This window comes from Mesoplodon mirus (genome assembly GCF_964341445.2).
Source record: "Mesoplodon mirus genome assembly, chromosome: X".
NCBI lineage: Eukaryota > Metazoa > Chordata > Mammalia > Artiodactyla > Ziphiidae > Mesoplodon > Mesoplodon mirus.
The window spans coordinates 15,400,299-15,422,854 of NC_138981.1; the positions used below are offsets into that span (position 1 = coordinate 15,400,299).

Here is a 22,556-nt window from a genome sequence, read left to right on the forward strand (position 1 = left end):
TTCAATATATAGTCTATGAGTTTCTTATTCAGCTTTTTGTTCTCTAAAGAGTTTCTAATTGTATTTCTTATTACTGGCAGCTAAACACCCCCTTGGTGGCTTTAAACAGCAGAAATTTATTCTCTTCCAGTTCTGGAGGCTAGACGTCTAAAATCGAAATGTCAGCAAGGCCATGCTCCCTCCACAGTCTGTAGCAGAGAATCCTTCCTTGTCTCTTCCAGTTTCCAGCAGCCCCAGCTGCTCCTTGGCTTATGGCAGCATCAGTCCAACCTCCGCTTCCATCTTCTCCCTGTGTCTTCGTTCTTCACGCATTGTTTTCCCCTTCTTATAAGGATGCCAGTCCTAATGGGTTAGGGCCTGCCCTAATGACCTCATCTTAACTTCCTTACATCTGCGAAGACCCTATTATCCATACATTCCAAACCCTATTTCCTCACAATCACAGGTACCAGGGATTAGGACTTCAACCTATCTTTTTAGGGGACACAATTCAACTCAGAAGGTACTCCAGAGAAGGGGTTCAAAGCAATGTTGAAAGATCATAAACCCCTCCAAGCTACTACAAGGACTTTGTGAAGTAAAATTTGCAGAGCCTGGAAGCAAGAATACAAATGGAAGGCCACATTCCATAACCCTAAAGAAACAGCACTTACAAAGCAAGCTAGAGCCACAGCCTGGCCCACGTTCCCACCCAACGCCCCACAGCCTGGGGACCTCTGTTTACCTCAGGTAGGCTGATGGAGCTGAGGCTCCTCCAGCAGCAGCCCTACTGTCTGAATCTAGACAACAGAATGGTTCTCACGGGGTAGCGCGCAGTGGAAGCCAGACCCAGGGCTGACTGGACCTGCCCCAAATCGACCAGGTCCCCAAGGAGCCAGGGGGCCGTTCTAAGAATTTCCCAAAACTCCACCAGCTGAGCAGAAGGGCAGGAAGGAACACAGTTACCTGGGAAACCCTGTTTGCCTAATCACCCACATGGAACGACTGAGGACGGTCAACTTGAAATGAAAGCAGCCACCCTTCTTCAGGTTTCCTGGGGCAGAGGCAGTGTTTCCCACATACACCCCACCACACACACACTTACAGGCTCTCAGCCTACCACTCTCTGGCCCGGGGCTGGTGTGGGGGGGGTCCTTCTGGCCTGGGGAGCCTGGGTCAGCCAGTGCATCTCTCCTATAATTCCCAGTAACTTAATCAGTTACCACACTTTTTAAAATGTTCTTAAGCCTGTAAAGTTCATAAAACTTGTTTAAACTTTCAAATTTTATGAGTTCAGAAAAATTCCAAAAGGCATTGCCTTTCATTGCTTATGATGTGTGGCCCAGAGCAGGGGCCCCTCGTATCCTAGTCTGAGGGCAGCACTGAGGCCCGGTAGGTATGCCTTTGTTTAAAAGAAGAATCCTCGGGCTTCCCTGGTGGCGCAGTGGTTGGGAATCCGCCTGCCAATGCAGGGGACACGGGTTCGAGCCCTGGTCCAGGAAGATCCCACATGCTATGGAGCAACTAAGCCCGTGTGCCACAACTACTGAGGCCACACTCTGGAGCCCACAAGCCACAACTACTGAAGCCCGCGTGCCTAGAGCCCGTGCTCTGTAAGAAGAGAAGCCACCGCAATGAGAAGCCCGCGCACCACAATGAAGAGTAGCCCCCGCCCGCCACAACTAGAGAAAGCCCGCGCGCAGCAACGAAGACCCAACGCAGCCAAAAATAAATAAATAAATAAGTTAATAAATAAATAAATAAAAAGAACTAGGCTAGGCTTGATATAGTTCACTGTAAGGAAAAAAGAAGAATCCTCGTTCCTTTATAAGCCCCAGAGGGAGGTACAAATCCTGCCAGGCCCCCACTTTGGGGGGAAGACAGGCCACACTCATCTCACCATTAGGGGGCAAGGTGGCTACTGAGGCACTTCTGACCCCACTGACAACTGCCACCAGCCAAGCCGGCCAGGTTCTTCGAGCATCCAAAAGCAAAACACCTGTTCCACTTGTTTCCTGGGCAACCCCGGTTGAAACACTTTAGTGGAGGCAAGAAAGTTCAGACTGGGCCAGGTTGTGAGTCTGTGACATCCGAGGTTGACAGAAGTTATCTTTGAGGGGACTTTCGGTTTTCCTTTGGTTTCTCTCTTAACCAGCCCCAGCATCTTGCTTCCTGTTCCCGAGCTCGTTTCTTCTCCCCCAATTGCCACCCCTTCCTGGGCCCAGAGGCCTTTCGGGCTTCTCACCTCCTGTCACAAAAGTACGCTGTCTGATAAACACATTTGTACTGACATGTTAGCAAAGTTATACATTATTCTTTCCAAGGTTAATGACTTTTAAAGCAGAACATGGGAAGAGGGGCAATGCTTAACCCCAAGGGAAAATTCTGGTAATTGAATTGTAGACATCAGAAGATGTATTATGTTTATATTGGGAAATTTCCCAGCACTTCTCCCTTTATGGCATGTAAATCATTACCCACTCCACTGGAGGTAAAGCCTGTCCTTGTTTTTATTATTATTATTTCAGTATTTACATAAAATATTAACTAATTGATTATATTATTATCATATAAGCTTGAGTTTATTAGGCTTAGAGGGTAAGCCATTCTAAAACTCTAACTCCTTAGAGGAAGTTATATCTCTTTAATGACAGCTACAAAATGTTACCCAACACACACAGGGGATGGTGTAAGAACAGAAGCAATAGTTCTTCTTATCCAATAAACCTTTCATTTCTAGTTTACACTTGGCCATCTGATCCTGGGGGCAACCCTGTATAATGTATGCTGGGTAGTTGGTATGATCTGTATTTCCATTTTACAGAAGAGGAAATTGAGGATTAGGGAACTTAAGTGCCTTGCCCAAGTTCATATAACTTAATGAGGGGAAGAGGTGAGGTAGGGCTCAAACTGGTCTCTTCACTTCAGGCCTGGGAGATATATACTAGCATACAGATAAGAAGGGAGAAATGAGAAAATATGATGTAAATAGGTAACTCCTAAAAAGCAGGCATCACAATGTGAACACTGTAGACAGGATTTTCAGAGGCCTAATAATATCTCACAAAGAAATTGAGGCATCCTTTTGAACCTTATCTGAAAAGAAAGTCTTTCCAGTTATAATAAACTTACAAAGTAGAAGAGCTCAAAAAGTTCTCCAGCTTTGTTAGCGAAAACAGATCTGTCTTTAAGTGGCACAGGCCACGTCCTCCTCTCTCAACTCAAAGTACTCCAGGACAAGCAGAAAAAAAAAACGGATCTGCAATCTGATTACTTTTTTTCAAAAGAGAGAAAATCAAAAAGAAATGTGAGAGTAGCTTGCTGGGAGTCCTTTACAGAGTAGTTCCTCTTAGAGATGAAAAATGAGAAGAAAGTTACTGTCATTGGACACACATTCACTTAGACCAGGCACAAATGAAACTCCTGCTCCTCCTGAAAGGTACATTTCACCTACAGTGCCCTCAGCCACATGATTAGAGTCTGTGGTAGACTGACTGCACCAATTCTCCACGACTTTTGTCATGTGGTTTGGTAGTTCATCTCACTAAAGACACAGAGTCTGTTTCCTCACTCCCTTCAATCTGAGCTCTCCCAAGGGCTTTGGACAATAGATGAGGCTTAGACCACAAACAGGACCTTGCATGTTCCCACTTGCTCTGAAATTGCCATGAGAACCTGCCCAGGAGAGCCTGCTGGAGGATGAAAGACTCATGGAACACAACCACAGTCCACCTGGCTGAGGTCAGCCTAAATCAGCCAATAGTCAGCAGAGCCCCAGACAAGAGAGCAAGGTCCCAGAACTCTCAGATATATGGGTGAGCCAAGCCCGGCCTACAGGAACCTACAACTAGCCAAGCTCCAGATGTGGGAGTGAGCCACCTGCCCAACCAGCCCAGATGTGCAAGCAACAGCTCTTGTTGTTGCTTAACGACTGAGGTTGGGTGGTGGTTTGTCATGCAGCATTACTGGAGTAATAGATAACTGATACAGACTCCTAGCTTTTTGGCTCCACTCTTGTTAGAGGAGAGTCTAGAAAGCCAAAGACAGCTTCATGATACCTGACCACTCAACAGTTTCATGGGGCAGCCAACCAATCCACTTCTTGTTTGTAGCATCCTGCCTTTGTCCCTGAAAGGATGCAAGCCTGTGGGTAATTCTGTAGGTAACCTCCCTTGGTATCTTCCATTAGTAGGCCAGCCCTGACCATATGAATCATGTAGATATAAAAGAATGAGGAAAGTCTATGCCTGTTAAAGATACTTGGTGGTAGTACAACATGGTTTCGTTTATGTAAAAAAATTATAATAAAATATACGCATACACATAGAAAAACACCTCATACGACCTTACATACTGAGGCTTCCAAAACGTTTTTTTCCTGGGAAGCTAGGTGGGATTATAGGTTAATATTCTTCTTTTGCTTATCCATAATATCTGATTTTCCTGAAATGAACATGAATCTGTTTATAATTTTAACAAGGAGAAATATAAATCATGACAGAACAATAAAACTTTAAAAGAAAAAGAACAAATATTTAAATTTATTTTCAGGGGTTGAGCAGGTTATTATTTATAGATTGTCAATTATGCAGAATTGTCAGATGAAAATTAGCTGAGACTTTAAAAGCAGAAATCAGGGGGAAATTCTGAAAAACAGACAAAATTACTTGCAGACATATAAATAGTTGCCAGGTGCACCCAAATTAACAATGCTTAAAAAAAAAAAAAAAAACAGGGGCTGGGTATAAGCCTTTTCCAATAAATTTCTGCCTAGAACAGGGGTGAGAAAACTATTTCTGTAAAGCATCTGATAGGAAATATTTGAGGCTTTGTGGGCCAGACTGACTGTTACAACTACTCTGCCACTGTTACACAAAAATAGCCACAGGCACTCTGTGAATGAGTGAGCGTGAATGTGTCCGAATAAAACTTTATTTATAAAAGCAGGTGGCAGGCCAGATTTGGCCTTCTGCCATAGTTCGTCTACCTTTGGTGTAGATAAACTGCTGCCATAACAGTAGTAGCTAATGATCATATTGACCATAACTTACTATGTCATTGTGATGAAGTGTTCTCTGCACCGGCAGGCCCTGACCACCTTTGCCTGATGTCAAATCCTTTTCCTTCTTTATATCTCAGCATCCTCTTCAAGAAGCCTGAGACTGCTTATCTTAGAAGAATGTTCTAGTCACCTATTTACTTGTCCTTCTCCTCCATTAGGCTAAGAGCACCTAACAACAAGATAATATCTAAATCACTTTTATATCTCCAGAGCCTTGTGGAGAACCTGGACCACAGTAGATGCTCAATAAGTGAATGTGAAGTGAATGATTCAGCAAAACAACAGTCATGTCAAGAGAATGAGAAGACAAGCCACAGACTGGGAGAAAATATTTGCAAAAGACATCTCAGATAAGACTGTTATCCAAAATATACAAAGAACTCTTAAAACCCAACAATAAGAAAATGAACAACCCAATTTAAAAATGGGCAATAGATCTGAACAGACACCTCACCAAAGGAGACAGACATATGGCAAACAAGCATAAGAAAAGATGCTCAACATCCTATGTTTTTAGGGAATTGCAAATTAAAACAACAGTGAGATACCACTACACACCTATTAGGATGGCCAAAATCCAGAATACCAACCACACCAAATGCTGGTGAGGAAGTAAAGCAACATGAACTCTCATGTATTGCTGGTGGACATGCAAAATGGTACAGCCTCTTTGGAAGACAGTTTCTTACAAAACTAAACATACTCTCCAAACAATCCAGCAATATTCCTTGGTATTTACCCAAAGTATTTGAAAACTTACGTCCACACAAAAACCTGCACACAGATGTTTATAGCAGCTTTATTCATAATTGCCAAAACTCTGAAGCAACTAAGATGTCCTTCAGTAGGTGAATGGATAAACTGTGGAATATCCAAACAATGGAATATTAGCGCTAAAAAGGAATGAGCTATCAAGCCATGAAAAGATATGGAGGAGCCTTAAATACATATTACTAAGTGAAGGAAGCCAGTCTGAAAAGGCTATATACTATATGATTCCAACTATATGACATTCTGAAAAAGGCAAAACTATGGAGACAGTAAAATGATCAGTGGTTGCCAGGAGTTGGGGACAAGGGGGAAGGATGAATAGGTGGAGCACAGAGAATTTTTAGGGCAGTGAAAATATTCTGCATGATATTATAATGATGGATACATGTCATTATACATTTGTCAAAATCCATAGAATGTACAACACTGAGAGTGAACAACAATGTAAACTATGAACTTCGGGTGATGATGATGGGTCAGTGCAAGTTCAATGATTGTAACAAATGTACCTCTCTGGTGGGGGATGTTGATCAGGGGGAAGCTGGGCATGTGGTGGGGAGGGGGTCTATGGGAAATCTCTGTACTTTCCACTCAATTTTGCTGTGAACCTACAACCAGTTTAAAAAATAAAATCTGGGCTTCCCTGGTGGTGCAGTGGTTGAGAGCCCGCCTGCCGATGCAGGGGACACGGGTTCGTGCCCCAGTCCGGGAAGATCCCACATGCCGCGGAGCGGCTGGGCCCGTGAGCCATGGCCGCTGGGCCTGCGCGTCCGGAGCCGGTGCTCCGCAACGGAAGAGGCTACAACAGTGAGAGGCCCGCGTACCACACACACACAAAAAAAAACCTAGAGACAAATGACAATGAAAACATGAAAATCCAAAATCTATGGGATGTAGCAAAAGCAGTTCTAAGAGGTAAGTTTACAGTAAAACAAGCCTACCTCAAGAAAAAAGAAAAATCTCAAATAAACGATCTAAACTTACACCTAAAGGAACTAGAGAAAGAAGAACAAACAAAACCCAAAGTTAGCAGAAGGAAAGAAATCATAAAGACCAGAGCAGAAATAAATGAAATAGAAACAAAGAAAACAATAGCAAAGATCAATAAAACTAAAAGCTGGTTCTTTGAGAAGATAAACAAAATTGATAAACCATTAGCCAGACTCATCAAGAAAAAGAGGGAGAAGACTCAAATCAATAAAATTAAAAATGAACAAGGAGGGGCTTCCCTGGTGGCGCAATGGTTGAGAGTCCGCCTGCCGATGCAGGGGACATGGGTTCGTGCCCCGGTCTGGGAAGATCCCACATGCCGCGGAGCGGCTGGGCCCGTGAGCCATGGCCACTGGGCCTGCGCATCCGGAGCCTGTGCTCCGCAACAGGAGAGGCCACAGCAGTGAGAGGCCCGCATACAGCAAAAAAAAAAAAAAAAAAAAAAAAAAAAAAGAACAAGGAGAAGTTACAACACGGCAGAAATACAAGCATCCTAACAGACTACGACAAGCAACTCTATGCCAATAAAAGGGACAACCTGGAAGAAATGGACAAATTCTTAGAAAGGTATAACCTTCCAAGACTGAACCAGGAAGAAACAGAAAATATGAACAGACCAATCACAAGTAAGGAAATTGAAACTGTGATTAAAAATCTTCCAACAAACAAAAGTCCAGAACCAGATGGCTTCACAGGTGAATTCTATCAAATATTTAGAGAGGAGCTAACACCCATCCTTCTCAAACTCTTCCAAAAATTGCAGAGGAAGGAACACTCCCAAACTCATTCCATGAGGCCAGCATCATGCTGATACCAAAACCAGACAAAGATACTACAAAAAAAGAAAATTACAAACCAATATCACTGATGAATATAGGTGCAAAAATCCTCAACAAAATACTAGCAAACAGAATCCAACAACACATTAAAAGGAGCATACACCATGATCAAGTGGGTTTTATCCCAGGGATGCAAGGATTCTTCAACATACGCAAATCAATCAATGTGATACACCATATTAACAAACTGAAGAATAAAAACCATATGATCATCTCAATAGATGTAGAAAAAGCTTGTGACAAAATTCAACACCCATTTATGATAAAAACTCTCCAGAAAGTGGGCACAGAGGGAACCTACCTCAACATAATAAAGGCCATATATAACAAACCCACAGCAAAGATCATTCTCAATGGTGAGAAAGTGAAAGCATTTCCTCTAAGATCAGGAACAAGACAAGATGTCCACTCTCACCACTATTATTCAACATAGTTTTGGAAGTCCTAGCCATGGCAATCAGAGAAGAAAAAGAAATAAAAGGAATACAAATTGGAAAAGAAGAAGTAAAACTGTCACTGTCTGCAGATGACATGTTACTATACATAGAGAATCCTAAAAATGCCACCAGAAAACTACTAGAGCTAATCAAGAATATGGTAAAAAACGTAAAATAGATAGCTAGTGGGAAGCAGCCACATAGCACAGGGAGATTAGCTCAGTGCTCTGTGACCACCTAGAAGGGTGGCATAGGGAGGCAGGGAGGGAGATGCAAGAGGGAAGGGATATGGGGATATATGTATATGTATAGCTGATTCACTTTGTTATAAAGCAGAAACTAACACACCATTGTAAAGCAATTATACTCCAATAAAGATGTTAAAAAAAAAACAACTCAATGAGGTATCATCTCACCAAAAAAAAAAAAAAAAAAGAATTTGGTAAAGTTGCAGGATACAAAATTAACGCACAGAAATCTCTTGTATTCCTATACACTAATGATGAAAAATCTGAAAGAGAAATTATGGAAACACTCCCATTTATCACCACAACAAAAAGAATAAAATACTTAGGAATAAACCTACCTAGGGAGACAAAAGACCTGTATGCAGAAAACTATAAGACACTGATGAAGGAAATTAAAGATGATACAAACAGATGGAGAGATATACCATGTTCTTTTTTTTTTTTTTTTTTTTTTTTTTTTAAATTTTACCAGAGGTTTATTCATGGAAGGAAAGAAAGAAAGGGGGAAGACGGGAAGAACTAAATCAGGAACCCATCTTGGAATACTTATATTCATCCAAATCTTATCCACCCAGATTTATATGTGTCTACATGCTATTCAGAATGGTGATCCTTAGATAATCGAAGATCATGAATCTTGAAAAACAGCCTATTAATTTCACCCTACTTCACAATTTTTTTAAGTTTCTTAACAACGAGAGCTAAAAACAGAAAAGTTTCTGATTGCCCCTTGGTTAAAGAGAACATTAAACTAACCAGGAGTTTTCATTCCCCACGTGTGCCAGTCCATCAGGGATGTGCTCTAACTAGCTTAGCTCATTTGAGAGTCTAGCTGTTGGGTGTCTACACTAGGTACCCTGGGTACAGCAGGGTACAACGACCTGTTTATTTCCAAGTATCTTCCTGTGGACAGTTGGGACTACTGGTATAGGAGGAATTTTTCCAGTGGCTCCGGCAGATACAGTTTGTGGATGGTCTGATGACAGGTGCGACCCAAGCACTTCTGGACACACAGGCGGCACAGCTGGGAAAGAGCAGGTGGGCCTTCCCGGAGCAGCAGCGCCTGCTGCACGCCGCTTTTCGGAGCTGCCAGATCAAGCGCGCTTTTGCCCTGAGCGTTTTTGCACTTGAGGTTAGCCCCGTAGTCTATCAGCAGGTGGATGATTTCCACACTGTTCTGCTTCGCGGCAGCATGGAGGGGGCTGTCCAGCCACTGGCCGTGGTCAACATTGGCTCCTAATTCTAGAAGCTTCTTCACACAGTCTAGCCTCTGATAGGTGCAAGCCACATACAGGGGAGTTCCAAGGTGAGGCACTTCCTGGTCAATGTTAACGTTATTTGCCAGCAGAATCTCCATGCACTCTCTATTACCTCTCTTCACTGCCTCGTGGATGGGTGAAGCCAGGTGCACCTCGAGCTGGGCCTTGGCTCCAAACTCCAGCAGCACGTTGACGCACGCAGCGCTGCCACTGCAGCAAGCATTGAAGAGGGGCGTGGCTCCGTGAACTGTCACCCCGTTGACCTTATCTGAACGTTGGCACAGGGATATAGAGGCTGAAGAGAGGGGTAACCAGCAGTGTCTTTCCGACCATCCAAGAATATAGGCGCCGATGGGGCCAGGCCTGCGCACCCCACCGCGGGTAAGGGTTCTGGAACGTGACGGGTCTTTAGATGTTCTATACCATGTTCTTGGATTTGAAGAATCAATATTGTGAAAATGACTATACTACCCAAAGCAATCTATAGATTCAATGCAATCCCTATCAAATTACCAATGGCATTTTTTACGGAACTAGAACAAATCATCTTAAAATTTGTATGGAGACACAAAAGACCCCGAATAGCCAAAGCAGTCCTGAAGGAAAAAAATGGAGCTGGAGGAATCAGACTCCCTGACTTCGGACTATACTACAAAGCTACAGTAATCAAGACAATATGGTACTGGCACAAAAACAGAAACATAGATCCATGGAACAAGATAGAAAGCCCAGAGATAAACCCACGCACCTATGGTCAACTAATCTATGACAAAGGAGGCAAAGATATACAATGGAGAAAAGACAGTCTCTTCAATAAGTGGTGCTGGGAAAACTGGACAGCTACATGTAAAAGAATGAAATTAGAACACTCCCTAACACCATACACAAAAGTAAACTCAAAATGGAATCAAGACCTAAATGTAAGACCAGACACTATCAAACTCTTAGAGGAAAACATAGGAAGAACACTCTTTGACATAAATCACAGCAATATCTTTTTAAAGCCACCTCCTAGAGTAATGGAAATAAAAACAAAAATAAACAAATGGGACCTAATGAAACTTCAAAGCTTTTGCACAGCCAAGGAAACCATAAATAAGACGAAAAGACAACCCTCAGAATGGGAGAAAATATTTGCAAATGAATCAATGGACAAAGGATTAATCTCCAAAATATATAAACAGCTCATGCAGCTGAATATTAAAGAAACAAACAACCCAATCCAAAAATGGGCAGAATACCTAAATAGACATTTCTCGAAAGAAGACATACAGATGGCCAAGAAGTACATGAAAAGCTGCTCAACATCACTAATTATTAGAGAAATGCAAATCAAAACTACAATGAGGGGGCTTCCCTGGTGGCGCAGTGGTTGAGAGTCCTCCTGCCACTGCAGGGGACGCGGGTTCGTGCCCCGGCCTGGGAGGATCCCACATGCGTGGAGTGGCTGGGCCCGTGAGCCATGGCCACTGGGCCTGCGCGTCTGGAGCCTGTGCTCCGCAGCGGGAGAGGCCACAGCAGTGAGAGGCCCACATACAGCAAAACAAACAAACAAACAAACAAACAAAAACTACAGTGAGGTATCACCTCACACCAGTTAGAATGGGCAGCATCAGAAAATCTACAAACAACAAATGCTGGAGAGGGTGTAGAGAAAAGGGAACCCTCTTGCACTGTTAGTGGGAATGTAAATTGATACATCCACTATGGAGAACAGTATGGAGGTTCCTTAAAAAACTAAAAATAGAATTACCATATGATCCACCAATCCCACTACTGGGCATATACCCAGAGAAAACCATAATTCAAAAAGACACATGCACCCCAATGTTCATTGCAGCACTATTTACAATAGCTAGGTCATGGAAGCAACCTAAATGCCCATCGACAGACGAATGGTTAAAGAAGATGTGGTACATATATACAGTGGAATATTACTCAGCCATAAAATGGAACGAAATTGGGTCATTTGTTGAGACATGGATGGATCTAGAGACTGTCATACAGGGTGAAGTAAGTCAGAAAGAGAAAAACAAATATCATATATTAACGCATGTATGTGGAAACTAGAAAAATGGTACAGATGAACCGGTTTGCAGGACAGAAGTTGAGACACAGATGTAGAGAACAAACATGGACACCAAGGGGGAAAACCACGGTGGGGTGGGGATGGTGGTGTGATGAATTGGGCGATTGGGATTGACATGTATACACTGATGTGTATAAAATTGATGACTAATAAGAACCTGCAGTATAAACAAACAAACAAACAAAAAACAACTAATGCTAAACTTTCTTTGGGTTATTTGTATGGAAATATGTTAATATAAATGTTTCAGACACTACATGAAATTTCTAAAAATCTTGTATGTTCTGGTTAATGTTATAAGTCATAATTCTAGTTATTACTTTAAAATGTATATCTCATAAATAACTAAATTTCCTTGTCAATTGCATTATTATGAACTTTCATGAAATCTTTAACTGTGGTCATTTTTAAGTCTTTTGTCATTTACAGACAGTTCTGGGTGTACTCTGATGCTTTTGCAAAAATGTTCCTATAAAAGGGTTTCATCTTCAAGGAATTCATGGAAAAGACTCTGAGAAGTACAGGTTTCTGTTAACTGACTATACTGCTGCACTGAATGAATAAGCATTTTCAGAACTCTAATGGAAAACTGATGAATTCATAAAAGTGCTAACAAAAGATCAAGATAAAAAAAATTAATTACCTGGGACTGAACTGATGAGGATGATTATAATTTTTGTGACTTTCTGTTTGAATAATAATAAAAAAAAAAGTCCCACAAGGACTCAGAGGCAAAAAATATACAGATCAATTTTCACTGCAAAGTAAAGGAGCTGTTACAGTGGAGGATTCCTGGACTGAATGTCAATATTATGACACAGTGTGAGTCTGTTTCGTGTTTGGTAATTGCAATCATTGTTGCTTTTGTTGTGGTCATCCATTTACAATGCTTGGTGTCAGTTGACTTATCTCTTGTAAAAATAAAATAGAGTGTGTGTGTGAAAAAAAAAGAGAGTTGATGTTGGAATGGGTTAAGATTTGGGGGGATGTTGGGATGGGGTGACTGTATTTTGCATGTGAGAAGGACATGGTTTTGGGGGGCCAGAGGATGAACTGTTATGGCCTAATGGTGTCCCTCCAAAATTGTATATTGAAGTCCTAACCCCCAGTAGATCAGAATGTGACTGTATTTGGAAATAGAGTCTTTAAAGAGCTGATTAAGGTTATCTGAGGTTGTTAGGATGGGCCCTAATCCTTTATGTCTGGTGTCCTTATAAGAAGAGATTAGGACAGGGACATATACACAAAGCGGTCCATGTGTGAAGACACAGAGAGAAGATGGCCATCTACAAGCCAAGGAGAGAGGCCTCAGGAGAAACCAACCCTGCCCACACCTTGATCTCAGGCTTCTAGCTTCTTAGAATTGTGAGAAAATAAATTTCTGTTTTTAAGCCAAAAAAAAAAAAAAAAAAAGTTCAACTTTTCCTACGTACTTCGTAGGCTGTGGGTTCCATTTCTCAACAGACATCCACTAATTAATTTTTGCCAATCTCCATAGCAAAGTGAATAAATACAGAATTGTAAAAGGAGTGCTCCACCGTTTTTTCCAAGTCTGTCTCCAAAGTCCTTTTATTTAAACAGAAGAAGAATTAATTTCCTTTAAAAAGAAATAGCACTTTGAAAAATCAAAAATAAGGAATGAAAAAGTTGTACTAAATCCAGTCAACCAACAGCCAGGTTTTGTTTCCAGCTAATTAAAAAGGAGAAAAGAATCTGGTTTCCATTCAATTATAATTGTGTTCCCTTCAACAACAGTATGATAAGCTAAGGGATCATGACAAAATGCTATTACTTAATTCTAATATTTTCAATCATCCAAATGTGTTTGATTCTATTCTATACATTTCCAAAAATATTTGCCTTATTCCCAACATTTTAACTTTATTATTGGGGACCTCATAATTCCTAAAGCATTGGTTTCTGGCTTAAGTGTGCATTTTGCAAATATATTTTGTCCATATTAACTAGAAAAGAAAAAATAATCCTATTACAATCACTTAGGACAGTAACAAAAGAATATACAAAGATGCTCTTAGGAAAACTTGTTGAAGACTTGGAAATGGGCAAAAGATAACTGAATGTCCTTTCAGTGGAGTGCTGGGTATATTCCAGCTGACCCTCCCAGGATTATTTAATTCTATAGGGGTGTGCACCTTTGATTGACTGCCATTACATTGATTAGGCTATTTTACAACTCTGTAAGGGTAGAAGTTGTAGAAAACTGTAAGTAATGCAAATTAATTGCTCTCCATTGAAATGCATATTAATTTTGTCTAGTAGAAATATAATGAATTTCTGCCCTGTGGAAAGAATGACCTCAAACATTACATTTTATTGCCATATAGGATAGCCCTTGTTTTATATATATATAAAACAAGCCATATATGTAATCTTACATTTTCTAGTAGCACATTTAAAAAGGTAAAAAGAGGTGAAATTCATTTTAATAATATATTTTATTTAACTCAATATATCCAAAATATTATCATTTCAACAAGTAATCAACTTTTAAAATCCTGAGATATTTTATATTCTTTTTTTGTATACTAAGTCTTCAAAATCCAGTGTGTAGTATTTTACATGTACAGCACATCTCAATGCACACTAGCCACAATTCCAGTGCTCAAGAGCCCATTATGGTTAGTGGCTACCATACTGGATGGTGCAGCTATAGTTTTTTTGTGTGTGCATAGGTCTGGATGGTTTGACTATTACATCTTCCCATGCAACTATTTGCTAAAACACTTCTGGCATTAACCCTAGATACTTCTTTAGCACCTACTATGTGTCTGGCTGTTCATTGCTTACTAGGACAGGTATAAAAACTGTGTAATGGATTTCCTCTGCCCTTAAAGAGTAAGGTGAGATAAGACATAATTATTTAAAAAATTAGAAAACAAGACATTATAGAAATGAATTCTTGAATTTAGCGGATAATAGAGAAGGAAAAAAAATCAATCCAGATAAGCATAGTCAAGGAGGAGGAGATTTGGAAGGGAAGAAAGGAGTCAAGGATATTCAAGACTTAGTAAACAGGATGAGAAAGGAAAGGGGTAAGTTGGAGCTTAGACAAAACAGGAAGTTACTGGCCTGATTTTATCAAAGACTCTATTTGTTTGGCTTAGATCATGGTTTTCATAATGTATGCTGCTCTTTGGTGGCTTGGCCCTTGGATGACTGGATTGATTATGGTGGGGTAGAGGATGATAGTGCTTCTCCGAAGTTTGTTATACCTTTCATTTTTTTCAATAATCATGTGACATCTTTATAATTGGAAAAAATTATTTACTGTTTATAATGTGGAAAAAAAGTTGCACTTATCTGATGGTTCCAGAAATTCTGAAATGAGATTGAACAAATAGGTATGTCTTAACCACTCCAGTATGATCTCCTGAGGTTTTAAAAACTCGAACAAGAGTCCAGGGCTTTTCTTATCACATAGTTCAGAACAGAGGGCTATTGGACTGATACACAGTGGAGTAGGCTTTCCTCCATTTTCCATGAATGTTGTCTTGCAACTACGAGAAAAGTCAAGCACTGCTGAAGTTAATACGTGGCCATCTATGGCTGGTTTTACTTTTGGACAAGCGGTTTGCTAAAGGTGACTGCCTCATTGTTTAATAAGGTTCATGGCTAACGGTTTTGACAGGGATGACTGTTGAACTGCCTGTGGATATTCAGTTGATCACTCATTGTCTGCTGGCCGTGAAACTGATGGGGATTTTTAAACACAGCTTTCAGTCTTTGACCTTCATCTTTATGATGTAGCTCACAGAGCACACTGTTGTCTTATTTTCCAGTCAACTTGATCAAACAGCTCTTGAAGAATCACTGGATCATTTACTTTCACTTTGCCCACCTTACCTCTAGCACTGCATTAAGTATGTCTTATCCTTATTTGCTTTTGATATTTACTAATTACTATTAACCATTGCCCTGTGTCTACTTCATTCTCTCATTCTGACTCTTTCCACCTACTCAGCTACTTCTTGTCCTTCCCATGTATCCTCCTGCTTTAGCCCAGTAGTTCTGAGTTGACTTCTTGAAATACACCTGGCACATTTTCAAAATGTTAGGACACTTAGTAGACTCATAATGAGATGGCTGTTTAAGTGTAGTAACTCCTTATTAATCAATAAAGTTAGCAATTTTTACTGACCAACCACTGTATTTATGGTTTTGTGGTGCTATAGAGACTTTTTTTAAGCAAAAGTGGCCCTAAAGAAGTCCTAAATAGCTTGCTTGTAACTCATGGGGTCAAGCAGAGAAAAGCACAAACTATAGAAAATAGCATACAAATATATATATGTGTTCACTATAGTACTCTTTATGCTAATGAAAACGCTGGAAACAACCTAATTATCCAATAGGGGAATGATGGGGGAAATTATATATATATATATATTACAGTGAAATATCATGCAACTATTTGAATAGTGATTATGATATCATTTGAGTAAAGAGTTACTAAGAATAGCCTTTTAACATGACTTGCTTTAATATATATGATCCCACTCACTTTCCTGTCTCTGGATCTTTAATGACCCTCTGTTACCTGGATGAGATACCTTTCCTCTCCCCTCTCTGCCTATCTCCACGTCTCCAAAACCAAGTGCTACACGCTCGTCAACAAGCATTTATTGCGCACCCTGCCAGTTGGCCCTTGCTCTCATGGGGCTCATGGTCAAATAATTACATAAATATATGATTACAACTAGAATGAGTGCTGTGAAGTACAGTAAGTCCCCTACGTATGAATGAGTTGTGTTCCGAGAGCGCATTTGTAAGTCTAATTTGTCTGTAAGCCCAACAAAGTTAGCCTAGGTACCCAACTAACACAATTGGCTATATAGTACTGTACTGTAATAGGTTTATAATACTTTTAACACAAATACATAAAAAACAAACACACACAAAAAATAAAACATTTTTAGTCTTACAGTACAGTACCTTGAAAAGTACAGTAGTACAGTACAACAGCTGGCATACAGGGGCTGGCATCGAGTGAACAGGCAAGAAGAGTTACTGACTGGAGGAGGGAGAGGAGGTGGGATATGGTAGAGCTGAAGGATCATCAGCAGTAGGAGACGGAGGGCAAGATGCAATTTCACTCACGCCTTACATGACTGGGCATGGGAAAGCACGTTCCCATCTTTGAAAGTTCTCAACTTGAAGGTTCGTATGTAGGGGACCTACTGTAAAGCAGTGGGTGTAAAAGACGGTAACCTAGGGAAGTCTTCCTTGGGGAAGTGACACTTGAGCTGGGACCTAAAAAACAAGTAAGATTGGGACTTCCCTGGTGGTGCCGTGGTTAAGAATCCACCTGCCAATGCAGGGGACACAGGTTCGATCCCTGGTTCCAGAAGATCCCACATGCCGTGGAGCAACTAAGCCCATGTGCCACAACTACTGAGCCCGTGCACCACAACTACTGAAGCCCGTGTGCCTAGAGCCCACGCTCCACAACAAGAGAAGCCACAGCAATGAGAAGCCCACGCACTGCAACCAAGAGTAGCCCCCACTCGCCGCGACTAGAGAAAGCCTGCGCACAGCAACGAAGACCCAACGTAACCAAAAAAAATTTTTTTTTAATTAAAAAAAAAAACCAAGAAGATTTATAAGACAGTGGGGGGGGGATCAACATGTGCAACGACCGTATTACAGAAATTCATGGTGTTTTCAGAGAACTGCAAAAAGGTCAGTGTGGCTGCAACACAGGGAATGATAAGGAAGTAGTTTGAGATGAAGTGGAGAGGTAGACAAGAACGTGACTATATAAGACTTTGTGGTATTTAACAGAGAGATGGGAAGTTACTGAAGAACTTGAAAGTCAAGAAGTGGAAGGATGATGTTATCAAATTTGCACTCTGAAAAGATCATACGGGCTTCATTGTGGAGACTGGATTGGAAAGGACCTGGGTGGACACTGGGAGACCATTTACGAGTCTAGCACATTGATCTGGGTGATAGTTCTAGCTTGATCTAGGAAGCTGGCTGTGGAGATAGAAGAAAGGAGACAGATCTGAGAGGTATTTAGAGGATACACATAGTAGGGCTTGATAATAGACCAGAATGGAGAATGAAGGAGAGAAGGGGCCAGGATGACTCATAGGTTTCTGGCTTATGGAACTGGATGGACAGTGGTGTCATTCATTAGAAGATGAGCTTCAGGATCGATGATCATGAGTTTGGTTAAGTTTGGCCCTCCCATCACGGACTTATGCCCATGGACTGAAGCCGTGGGCATAGATGAGACTGTCTAGGAGGAAAGGATACAGTGAGAAGAGAAGAGGGTCTGAACTGAACCTTAAGGGAACTCCAACATCAGATGGAAGATGCGGCTGCAGAGGCAGAGAAAAAACAGAGAGGGAGCAGCAAAACCACAAAAGTGTGGTGTCTCAAAACCAAGAGTGTGTCAAGTCTTCAGTGGTGATCTGTCAGCCCAAAAACTTTAACTAAGCATTTTTTATAGCACATTTTCCTTTTTACTTTATATTCCTTTCCACATATATATTATGGTTATTTGTGTGCATATCATATTACCACCATTATAGTGTAGGATCCTTAAAGGCAGAGGCTGTGCCTTGTTTATCTTTGTGTCTACAACAAATAGTGCAGAGTATTGATTATGTGGTATGCTCAATAATTATCTGTTAAATGAATGAATGAATTGTGGGATGGTAAGCCATTCAAAATTTAGTCAAAGAACTTTTGTAGCATCCAGTGACGTTAATGGCTCCCTTGGAAGCGAAGTCTTAGAGATGCACCATATTGCACCCTACCGAGAGGATCTAAGATAAGATGCTTTAGGATGTGCAGTATTTTCAACAATTCTCATCAATGTCAGGGAAGTAAAAGGAAAGCCAAATCTGTAGTCTATCTATAATGAATATAGTTATGGTCCACAACACTTTTTGAAATGGACTTCTCCAAGGTTGTTGGGACCAACAACACTGATAAGGTGCAGTGAAAACGGATTGTTATAGCCATGTGGTCAATTTACATAACATTCCCTTCATTAAGAAACTTCGAAAATTGTGGTGGGAGGGGATTTCAGAAGTTGTTTGGGGTGTGGGGGAGTGGGAATTGTTCAAATCGCTGGGAATCTATGTCCAAAACACTGATGCCACTAGATTAACTAAACTATAGGAAGTTGTCGATGGGTTTCCACATAAAATAATCTGTTTATTTTTCTACATTCCCAGCCTTCTCTCCCCACTGCTGGCTCCGCTTAACTACCATTCAGAAACAAGGTCCAATCAACCAGTGTGGCTGGAGCATTTATGGACAGCTCCATGAAACAAGAAGGACCTGAGGGGGGCCCTGAAGAATGGGAAAACCTTCGATATGCAGTGTCTGAAGGAGGAGGGTCAAGCACATGATTGCTGAGCAGTGGGACTGAGAAGGAGTACGAGGGGCCTGGCGTCCAAGAGACCCTGATCTGGCCACAGTCATGAGTTCAGCTGGGAGGCAGTGCCAGGTACAGTCTGGGGAGCCACATTAAGAAGGTTCTTACGGACTTCCCTGGCGGTCCATTGGTTAAGAATCTGCCTTCCAATGCAGAGGACGCGGGTTCGATCCCTGGTCAGGGAACTAAGATCCCACATGCCATGGGACAACTAAGCCCACAAGCCACAATTAGAGAGCCTGCGTGCCACAACTACAGAGCCCACACGCTCTGGAGCTGGCACGCACCACAAATAGAGAGAAGCCCTTGCACCGAAACGAGAAGCCTGAGTGCTGCAACTAAGACCCAATGCAGCCAAAAATAAAATTAAATAAATAAAAAAAAGAAAGTACTCTTGAGAGGGTTGACTGCTTATCCACCAGTATTTATTAAAAAAAAAAAAAAAAAAAAAAGAAGGTTCTTAAGTGTTTGATGCTTGAGCTTAAATGTTATTCTGAGTCAGTGGCAAATCCATGGTGCAACTGGATATGAAGGGAGGGGGGAGAGGAGAATATCAGCATCACACATGCAACTCTTTCAAACTACACAGTCTACCTCGCTGCAGCTGCGAACTATCGCTATAAGAACACAGCACTCAGATAAAACGCTCAACAGCACAGAAAAACTCTTGCTAACTGTGATAAGAAATTCACCTGCTCAGCCCTGAGCTTTGTATTCACTCCCTGTTCCTTCATTCTGATGGCCTCTGCACCTTGCCCCGAGGTAGCCTTCTCCCTCATACTCTAGCTGAAAAGCAACTCAGGGAAAATCTTTTTCTTTGTATTTCCATGCAGAGTGGAGATAGATTGACATTTTCCAAAATTACATTAGCAATCACTAAGAGAAATAAAACAAAAAGGTAAGAATAACACAAAAGAGTCAATTTCCCAAGTAAGGATTTGGGCTCCAAAATTCCCCAGGCTAAGTAATGCCACTGGAGCAGTGAGCCTGAGGGGCCCTACTGTTTAAGGAGCACCTTCCAAACAGGAACCCCAATCCCTACATAAGGGAGTCCAACTCCATACAGAGCATACAACTCTTATTAAAGCCCTCTCTTCTCTCCAATTTTCAGCATCCCCAAATTCCCAGGAGCTTTTCTCTATCTAACCTGAGAAGTTACTCTCTCATCCATGCCATCCAGTTCCACCATCCTGCTCCCTTGACTATTTCTCTTTCCCACAAACCATCCCATATATCACCACCTCCACCGCCCCCCCCCCCCAGATATCACAAAGTCTGTGCTAAAAACTCTGTTGCAGGCAGGCAAAGACCAAAGGCTGTGAATGCCTGAATGTCATACTTTCATCTGAGAGCCATTCTTCCCAGTTACTCGTCTGACCCTAAGTTCTGTGGTGATCAAGCTCTGCGTGTTCTTCAGCGACCAGGAAAAATGTCAATGTTCACAAATCCAACCTTATTCTTTTTCAAACCTCCCTTATCTGCTTGAGGCCTGTTGCTAAGATCCAGGTTCCTGACGGAGGGACATACTTACTTCACACCCAAAGAAGGGCAGTGGTGACCAGCACCCTTGAGCACCCAGTAAGTGATATAGAGCATACGAGCCCAAAACTACTTGGTCTGCCGCCCTTGAAATGACCCTCTCAATGTACTCATCCTCCTCTACTCCCAGGCCCCCAACACTCCTAGCACGTACCTGGGAAAGATATTCTCATAGACTTTCACAATACAACAATTTTCTTAACTTTATTAGAGACTAAGATTATGAAAGAAAGCTGACAAACATTAAGAGAAAGGAAAAGGAGAGAGAAATTTAGGTAACAACTAGTGGAAAAGGTCTGTTTTGAAAAGGCCCTAAAAGTGTTTATGAACTTCCCTTTCAGTAGACTTGCTCGGCAAAATATATTAAAAGTTATAGGTACTACGATTCCCTCAGGAACTCTTAGCATTCACCTGGAAGTGAGGACCAAGCATAGTATCCTGCTCAGAGTGTCCTGCAGAAGACTGTAGTACGTGCAGCCCAGCTGAAAAGAGAAATCAACTCTTGTGGTGGATCATTTCCAAAGATGGCCACCAAAAATCCCCTCCATCCCTGCACACACATGCCACTCCTCCCATGAAGAGGTGGATCCCTTTTCTCCTAGACTGGTCTTGTAACTTGCTTTGGCCCAAGTAACATTCTAGTACTCCTAAGAACTACAAGAACTTTAAGGCCTTAACAAGACTTGTAATTTCTGCTTTTGCCTTTTGGGGAATCAGTTGACAGGTTAAAAAGCTCAGGCCAGGCCACTAAATGAGAAGAAAGAGGCCTAGCTATCCCCCAGCCATTCCACCTGAGGCCAGACACGTATGTGATACTGTCTTAGACATTCCAGCCACAGCTGAGCTCCCTGCTGAGTACAGGAACACCATATCTAGCAGAAGAACTACCCAGCGGAGCCCAGCCAACTCAGACAATCCATGAGAAATACTAACTTGCTGTTGTTTTAAGCCACTAAGTTTTGAGGAAGTTTGTTATACTGCCATAGGAAACTGAGATCTGTTTATCAATTCAACCCATCTCAGTCAAGGATATCAATAAATCTGTATCCCAGATAAGCTCTTAGTTCTCCTAGTTTTTATGTTTGAACTGTCCTTTTGTTACTTGAGTGTTCTATATTGATCTCAACCATGCATTCCAGACAGTTTCAATTTCAAATGTTATGCCCCATCATTCCCATAAGAACAGTCAAAGTCATTAGAGCTTACTTTGAGTTCAGAAACTCTGACCATTTTATCTGTATCACTCCTTTAATATAGTTAATGCTTTAACTTCCTCTTTGATTCTGAAGATACTTTGGATTTTATTATTGACATGAATTTTAAATTTTACTTTCAAAATGTCCTATGTCTATATTTGCTGTGATGATTTCCTTTTGAATGTGTTTAGCAAGTTTATTCATGCTTTTCAAATGTAAATTCAATGATGTGAGAGCAATATGTATTCAGACAATAGCATTCTTCAGATGTCACCACTAAAATGAAAGGATTCTCCAGAGATTCAATGACCTCAATTAGCATCTGTAAAACGCTGACTCACAAATCTAGACTTCCCCTTTGGACTTCTCTCCTTAGATTCAGATATCCTTCCAACTGCCTACCAGGTATCTCTACTTGGATGCTGTACAGGCTTCCCGAACTCATCATCTCCAAAGTGGAATTCGTTATCCCCCAAAACTTATTCTTCCTCCCTTAATCCTTCACTCAATGAATGATAGCAGCATTCTTCCAGAAATCTGGTGTCAGAAAGGAAAAAATCTTCCTCTACCCTTCTAGGTTCTTCTGGCTGGCCTAATAACTAAATTGACATGAGACAGATTAACAGGAGAAAATTAAACAGAAGTTTAATAGCATGTATACATGGGAGAGACCCAGGAAAACTGAGCAACTTGCCCAAACAGCTGAAACCCTTAAATACCATCTTCAGCTAAAGACAAA

The 22,556-nt window shown here is 41.3% G+C and overlaps 1 protein-coding gene across 1 annotated transcript in view; it reads right to left on the reverse strand.

Annotated features, from left to right (window-relative positions):
- Positions 1-9,245: 9,245 nt before the first annotated feature.
- Positions 9,246-22,556, reverse strand: part of LOC309796131 (ankyrin repeat and SOCS box protein 11-like) — a gene marked incomplete at both ends in the record, with an annotated part of 39,499 nt that continues 26,188 nt past the window's right edge. Inside the window, one exon of the mRNA XM_082609189.1 lies at positions 9,246-9,853. Coding sequence (XP_082465315.1) covers positions 9,246-9,853 — 608 coding nt within the window. The remainder of the gene's footprint in view (positions 9,854-22,556) is intronic.